Source organism: Pocillopora verrucosa, chromosome 11, assembly GCF_036669915.1.
Source record: "Pocillopora verrucosa isolate sample1 chromosome 11, ASM3666991v2, whole genome shotgun sequence".
In the NCBI taxonomy this organism is placed as follows: domain Eukaryota; kingdom Metazoa; phylum Cnidaria; class Anthozoa; order Scleractinia; family Pocilloporidae; genus Pocillopora; species Pocillopora verrucosa.
The window spans coordinates 11,179,790-11,188,040 of record NC_089322.1 but is presented as its reverse complement, the minus strand read 5'-3'; the positions used below and the strand labels follow the sequence as shown (position 1 = coordinate 11,188,040).

Genomic DNA, 8,251 nt, shown 5'->3' with positions numbered 1-8,251 from the left:
TGTTTACGAAAGATAACAAATTTTTAAGCAGCCAGCAATCTTTCTAAAACGAGTAGAGCAACAAAATGGCTTACCAAGGTAAGAGAGTCTGTGATAGATTTCTATTAAGCCCCATATTACGTCAATCCGTTGTGCATTGCAAGAAGAAAGGGATGTTCTCCCTTTAAAAAGTAAGCAAGTTCCCTGAAATTGTTTAATCGCGCGAGTAACATCAGTCTTTCATTAGTTTACAAAAGAATATGTTAGCCAGCATTAATATCAATGCAGACAGAAGGTTTTCGGTTTTCTATTCTAGTTAGGATACGTGCATCGATACGATATGATAGGATTGCTTGGATGAATCATATCAAATTTTTTCTCTCTGGTGGTACTAAACATATCCAAGCCTAAAACAACTCGACACAGCATAACAAATTCGTTCATACTGCAGCAGGAACGAAACCTTATATAGGAATTGCTGCTTCAAATTTATTCCCTGAGTGTATTTAGGCATGTTTGTTGGTTAGATTGGGTGTATGCTCAGAGAGATCAAGAAACCAACAAAGCGCTTGTTAATGGATTGATAGGTACAAAATTGCAAGGTTTAGAAGATTTCACTCAGGCAGGAGAGAGAATACAATTTTTTTTTCGCTCGACTGCTTTTCTGAGAGGGCTTTGCCAATTTGACTCTGCATCAACCCATAAAAAACGTTTGCTTCGACACTAAAAGTAAGGCTCTATTCCGAGAAACGGCGCCTTACCGCCTGCACTTTTGAGATTTGACGACGTATTACAACGAACTTCAGTTAATTTATTTTTTCTAACGTTTTCTAACTCCACACTTGCTGTCAAAGATTGTATTTACAGCATTTTAGGGGCCACGTATTTTTTAGGTGCAGGAGGTGTGTAGTCAAGCGTTTCCCTAGTAATAAGATAGGCTTTCTCATGTTTCATGTGACCTTTGTTATTAAAGACTGGGAAGGAGGCAAACTCAGAATACAAACATGAATTGGATGGTGGGGGAGCACTTACCATTTTTAGGCGTCGTTTGACTGCGTCGTCAAACATAAGATGATTCTACATTACAATTACAAGAGTATTCACTGCAATATATAACCACAACCTTTTTACGATTTCATAATGATGTTGCCTTAATTCCTTCCATTCCATCTCAAATGGGGAAAAATATTTTAAAGAGAGTGTTCCACTCTTTATGCTCGCCGGTTACCTGAGAGGGCCTGTGCTCATAAACACATCCAGTTTCCGCCATGATTTTCCAGGCCTGGTCGCATTCTTTCTACCCGATGAAATTATTATGGACACAGTTATTCTTGAACTCGGAAAGGCACTCGAAATCAATTTTATGTTTATTCATGGAATCTAATAATTTAAATTATATAGAAGAAACTTCATATGCTGAGGCTTTGACTTGGAACCTCTAGCCCCCCACCTTCCTCTACTCCTTCCATTGTAGTTTCCTTTCCCGAGGAATTATATTAATGCACTTGAACTCGTATGATCGTGCTTTGTTTTTACATTTGTAAATCTTAAATCTTCGTTAAACCTCACGCTTAAAAAATTATTCGTCACCGCTCCAACATCAACTTTGAACCTACCCTATATAATGAAACATCTCTGTAGACATGATAAATCAACAATAACGAATTACATTGTTTAAATTACTACAGCATTGGAAGGATCACTTCTTTATTCTCCAAGGACTTCATATATAGCAGTCGTCGCGATCGATTTCGGAACAACTTACAGTGGGTTTGCTTTTTCATTCATCAAAGACCAAGGAAAGGATGCCATTTTCATGAACAGAGACTGGGCGAATGAACAAGGCCAACAAACGAGCAAAACACCGACGTGTCTGTTACTCAAACCAGATCTTTCATTTGACTCGTTTGGTTATGAAGCAATTGAGAAGTATTCAAGCTTACAAGGCGACGGCGAAGAAAAGGAATACTTGTTCTTTAATCACTTTAAAATGGCTCTTCATACGGAAAATGTAAGATACAATGCATTTTCTTTCACAACATTTTTAATGACTAACTTCAATTTTGTGGTAGATGTCTGGATAAAAATGTTAGGTACTTGAATTCAGTTGATTTTCGCACATTTCCTTGATTACAAAAATTGATAAAACATCGAGTTTGAACTATCTGGGTACTTCCCCTGCCTGTTGGCAAAACGAACTAGTCAGCAAGAACTTAAATAACACACGTTAGTGACGATTGCTGCATGTCTAATGCAGTTATTCTCTGAAAACAGAAAGGAGAAAAGCAAAAGCGGAAAAGTAATCTGGAAAATCTTTTAAACATGCATTTAAAAAAATAAATCACTTCCTAAACATAATTGACAATTTCCTTAGACCCTGAATACGGAGACCACCATCAAAGCAGCCAATGGCAAATTTGTCAAAGCCAAGAGAGTTTTTGCGTGCTCGATCAGTTTCCTCAAAGATGAGGCCATTAAAACAATTCAAGGACAGACCGGAGATGACTGTTTTAGTGTTGATGATATTCAGTGGGTTCTGACTGTCCCGGCCATATGGGGCCAACGGGCGAAACAGTTCATGAGGGAAGCAGCGTATGAGGTAAGTTAACTGAATTAATGAGGGTAAAAAATACTCCACGAAAAATGGGCAGATATACCTGTCAATGGGTTTGGCGACGATTGAAACCTAGATGGCTGATCGCTGGACTTCTAGACAGAGTAGGCCTCTGGCCTACTCTTGGCCTTAAATTTTCAAATTTCTTGATCTGTGATTTGTTTTCCTTTTGGGAATATTCTTTCGATTTTGGTTCTTTTAATCTAAAGAAATTATCGTTTTGCACATCGTAAATAAATAATAAGCCAATCTGCATCCCTGTTAGAATGGTTCAAATAATCTGATTGGCTGTACAAGTCTACAGCTGTCAAAAATGCCAAACCATCAAAATTCACATTCTGCAATAGTTTGTATAGGTAATCACATGATTTCGAGTGCAATTTGGAATAAATAAGCACGAGTAAATTTTTTGAAAGACTAACAAAATTGCACGAGCCCGTTGTGGTCTTTGAGGAAATTAACAAGTGCTTGTTTATTCCAAATTGCACGAGAAAAATCATGTGATTACGTGTTAATAATATACATGGAAAAATTACGAGATGGCTAATCATAATTAAGCATAAGCAAAGCGCGTGCATCAAGTGCAAAATAATTTAGTCAAACCCATGCATTCGGTCAAAACAATAATATGCAATGATATCTTCACATTTTTAAGGCGCAAAAAAGTTCAAAGTCCGGCTAAACAGTTCAAAGAATTGTTCAGTCCTGTGTCCGAATCACTTTCGATGAAATGGAATCGTCGTTTCCGAGGTTTAACCATGTTGGTTTTTTATTTCGGCGTTGGATCGCTCGAGCAAAGTGTTAAGCTGGGTCGGCTCGTAATTTTCGATTTCCTTGCCAATTTCCTTCTCTAAACACCACTTTTTCCAAACCGACAACCAAAAAGCAATGTTTCTTACAGTATTTTCGTTGTTTGAGTTGTTTTTCAGCCGCGGTGGCGAAAGAAAACCTACTTAAAACGCCGGCCATTGTTTCGCTCGCAAATTTTCAAATTTTCAATTTTGTTGCGACCGTCCAAGGCTAGCATTTGATTGGCTATCTGTGAATTTCTTTGATTATTGACCAATTAGAATGTCTGATTTATTACTTTCTTTTCACTGAATTAACCCTCTTCTGCACTGAATTACCTGAAAACTGCATTTATCAGAACAGAGTAATTTTTCTATGAATATTATTCACAAACTAAAAAATTTCTGCAGGTCGAATTAAACATTTTTGCCTGAAGTTTTTAAGTCTCTAATACAGAATTTTAAAGTGAAATGTTCAGTAAACGTAAATGTTGAGTAAACTTCAGCCGAATTATGGCTCATAAAAACACGCGAGTCTTTTCACATGACAAGGTAGAAAACAAACTGTTCAAGGCGAGTATTTTTTGAATGACCGACAGCCGCTTCCTGCGTTAGATTACAAGCTTACTTACGGAAATAAAAATCAAACAGCTAACACTCATACAGTATATAAAGTTCAGTGTTCAAAAACAAAACAGAACAAAACAGAAATGATGAAAAATATAACCAAACTGGCATAACTGTTAAAATTCATTCTGATCATGACGGTGTCTAAGCGACCATGATCAAGCTGAAGTCCAAGCCTCAGAAACTACATCGGTCACCCTTCGAGTGAAAAAATAAGAGCTTGCCCTGATATCCTTTCCGATGCGTGGAGTGGAAAGTCACATCTGTCACTGCAGCCGAGTTTTGCCGCGCTGTCATCCCTAGCGATCTTCATGTTCCGGTGAATTCGGCTGTTGATAAGATAATATTATTTGACGACGCATTGTAATCAACACGTTTCTTTTTTATCGAAACGTGATTTGCACATGTTAAGCTAAAAAAGAACGTCTGGCTTCTATGTTTTAACACCCCGTTTTTTTTATCATTTCTTAAGCTTCAAAGTAGCACTTTCGAACAAAGTTTACTCTGTATATGCTACACCTCAAGAGAGAAAGAAAAAAAACGGAAATCCGGGACACTCTTTTGAGGTACATTACGTTTCCGATCTAATTTCCAAATTGTAAGATAATTGACCGGATATCAACCGAGAATAAACTTTTCAAAGAGCAAAACTAAAGCCAAAACACTTTACCAGGAAAAGCGATTTGAAATAGTTTTTGGGGTATCGGTGTTTGGTTTACTCGAATGTGTTTCCACTTCACGCCTGTGAAGGCTGTTTGCCAATCACATTGAAGCAAGCCATTTGACGCTGTTTTGCCTGTCGGCGCTAATGCGCGCTAAAAAAGGAAAGAGTAAACACAATTTGTAAAGAGTTAGGTCGAGAAAGTTACGTATAAGTGTAAACACGCGTGAATATGTAGCTATTTGTGTTGATATGAAAGGTGTTTCCGATGAAACTGCGAATAAATTTTCCTTTTTCCGGAACGGTAAAAGGGACTTGTCGCTTTTGGACTTGATAACAGCTAGAAAACATCCTTCCGAAAAGAACTAATGTAAGTAGATTACAACGAATGAGAGTTTTCGAAAACTAAACAGGGTGCATTGTAAATCAATAGTGGAAATCGTTAATTAGGTGACGGAATGAAGTTGACATAATGTGTCATCAATCTCGCGCCTTCCGTTCTAGTCTCAAATTATTTTTTACTTTATATCTTCTGAAGTAAAAAAGATTCCAAAAGAAAATTTTCAGAAGTTGATAGATCTTTACTTTTTTAATAGTAAAAGCCATGTTTTTTTTCCTTCTATGACACCTTAAAAAATACTTGAAAATTTTAACCATTAGGCAAAAGTTGGATCAACAGCCAAAGCCGATCAATTGACGATTGCATTGGAACCAGAAGCTGCAGCAATTTTTTGTCAGGAGAAGAATTTGAATGAGTTTCAGTCCGAAACTGGTGTCAAATCAGTGAAAGGCCTTCTCGCTCAACCAGACAAACACTATATGGTTGTTGACATTGGAGGTAAGAGGAACCTAAGGACACGGAAAAATTAAAACAGACCTTGAAAAAAACATTGCATCTAGATCAGTACATTAAATTTTTCAAGATATCATAATACTTTCTTTAAGGAAGACGACCATATTAGAATTGGAAACGAGTTTTAAGAAAAGATAAGACTGACTTTAACATTTGTCTCCGAAGTAAAATTTGAGACAGCAGATTACCCCTATTAATGCGATCCTGCACTTTAGTTAACGATTGACAATTTTCTTATTGCTTCCATTGCCCTTTTTATTATGGGCACAAGAAAGTAAATGCAACAAACACCCACTACATACTTCATACGAAGACTATCGCTTGAGTACATTATTTTACTTTTTTCTCCAGGGGGCACACTCGATGTAACAGTGCACATGATAGAAGACGATGGTACCATAAAAGAGATCCACAAGGTTACCGGAGGTCCTTATGGTGGAATATACGTCAATCAACGGTTCGAAAATCTATTGGAGGAGATTTTGGGTAGACAAAGGCTTCAAAACTACCAGAAGCAGTTTCCATCCGACTGGCTCTGTTTGATGAACGAATTTGAGGGGAAAAAAAGGGGAAAACGAATCTTAGACAGTGGTTTGATGACGAATATCCGACCACCAAGAAGCTTCGTGACCTTGGTAAATGAAACCGGGAGTTCAGCGTTGAAACGCTATGGGGAGACAGAAATAAAGCTGAAAAATAATGAATATCTGTCGCTTAGTTCTGGGATGATGAAGACGTTATTTTCTCCTGTCGTAGAAAAAATCAAACAACATTTGAAAACTCTGGTAAGAAAACCAGAGCTCTCAAAGGTACGTACCATGCTGCTCGTTGGTGGATTTGCTGAAGCTGCATTCTTACAACAGGAAATGAAGTTGGAGTTTTCAAAACGTGGTTTCAGAGTGCTCGTTCCACATCACGCAACCACAGCAGTAGTCCAAGGTGCTGTAATGTTTGGCAAGAGCCCTACGAAGATAACCGAACGAGTTGTGGCTACGACATATGGTTCTGGCTGTGCACGAGACTTCATCAAAGGTGTTCACCCTGAGGAAAAGAAGATAATTGTGCATGGAGTGGAGAAATGCAACAATCTGTTCAAGTGTTTTATAAAGGAAAATGAACGTGTACAATGTGGACAAAAAATAAAACTGTCATTTTCACCCCTTTATCCGGAGGAAGACAAAATTGAATATTCATTTTATATCTCAAGTGATCCCAATGTCAAATTTACAACCGATCCTGAAGTAACCAAGATTGGAAGAGTCGTCGTCCAGTCCCCTGATACATGGAAAGGTAAAGACAGAAATATTGAAGTCAGCCTTTGCTTCGGTGGAACCGAAATAACCGCCACAGCCCTGGATATTTCCAGTGGTAATCAAGCTCAAACCACGCTGGACTTTTTCTGTTAACAATGTGTTTCTCAAAGCAAATGTATGTACAACAAAAAAAGAGCCTTTGAAATTATGACTTTAATTTCAGTAAGTTGTGCGGACGGATAGAAGCCTTGATTTCATGAATAAGTAGTGAGTTATAGGTAGTGCTGATGTTATAATACAAAATAGTGAATTTTCTAAGACGTCCATCTAATGGTTAGATTTCACTTGATTAATTTAAGTGAGATAGGATGAGATAAGCCTAGACTATTTGATGAGCAACAACAGCCAACCATTAATTTTCCTTGAGAACGACAGAGTACAGGTTAATAGATAACATGAGTTAACAGCAATTAAGCAAAAAAACACTCAGAAATAGCGGTAGACTAATAGAGCTGATTGTTGACATAATACATTTACATTGGGTTGTGATGTTATATTATATATATATATATATATATATATATATATATATATATAGGGGAAATTAAATATAAAATCAAATTAAGGAAAAGGAAAATGAGAGTGGAAAAAACGCTAGATGATAATTGACACAATTTACAATGATTTAACTTTAAGAAAAAGAGCTGAAATTATGGAGTATAGCACTGAAATGCTCTAAAATAATTACTTAAATAGAGAATAATACATGGGCGCGCGTAGATATGGAATTTCTCTCGAGTGTTTAACTCGATAGCTCACGAGTGAACACAGCGAAAAGTGAGATGTCGAGTTGAACACGAGAAGAGAAATTTCATATCTACAAGCAACCATGTATTATTTTGTTTATCATATAAACACAATAGCCCTTTACTGACAAGAAAAGCTGAATTCATTAACGAATGAAAATAAGTGAGTTACAATCACCAAATAACAATCGTAAAATGCGTTGGCACTAACTCCTAAGATGGAAAAATGTGTTGAATCATGATTACAAAAACAACAATGGTCGTAATTTTTAATTTACCAAATTCTCATTTATTGACTTTGTTCTCACCGACAGAAGAAGTCTTTCAGGCAAACGGCCAAAATCGGCTGGTGGCAAATCTTCCAGTTGTCGATTTTCATTCTCAGCCGAAAGAAATACTAACATCAAAGCCACTGAATACGTAACATTCAGTCTTTTTTTAATATATTGGTTTTCCTCCCCTTCGGGAAAAGTTTGAACCTCATTGTCTATCAGCGATACGGATTTTTTTGTGTCTTAGCCGCCATAATTCGATGAAGCTCCGAGAAACTACTTGCATTGAGAATCGTGAAAGCTTTGCCGTTCATTCATCAACCTGATCGATTGGTGCCAAAGGCGAGTGACGTGTCAGTAGCTGATTGGCTATATCAACACACCTGAAAAAATACGAT

At 37.2% G+C, this 8,251-nt stretch overlaps 1 protein-coding gene across 1 annotated transcript in view; it reads left to right on the top strand.

The window, feature by feature from the left end:
• The window catches only part of LOC131768629 (heat shock 70 kDa protein 12A-like), a 6,973-nt gene extending 45 nt beyond the window's left edge, over positions 1 to 6,928 (top strand). The window contains exons 1-5 of the mRNA XM_066158602.1: positions 1 to 78; positions 1,668 to 1,990; positions 2,354 to 2,578; positions 5,330 to 5,507; positions 5,874 to 6,928. The exon at positions 1 to 78 is cut by the window's left edge and continues 45 nt beyond it. Of these exons, the coding sequence (XP_066014699.1) occupies positions 66 to 78; positions 1,668 to 1,990; positions 2,354 to 2,578; positions 5,330 to 5,507; positions 5,874 to 6,928 (1,794 nt within the window). The 5' untranslated portion in view covers positions 1 to 65. The remainder of the gene's footprint in view (positions 79 to 1,667; positions 1,991 to 2,353; positions 2,579 to 5,329; positions 5,508 to 5,873) is intronic.
• The last annotated feature ends 1,323 nt before the right edge of the window (positions 6,929 to 8,251 follow it).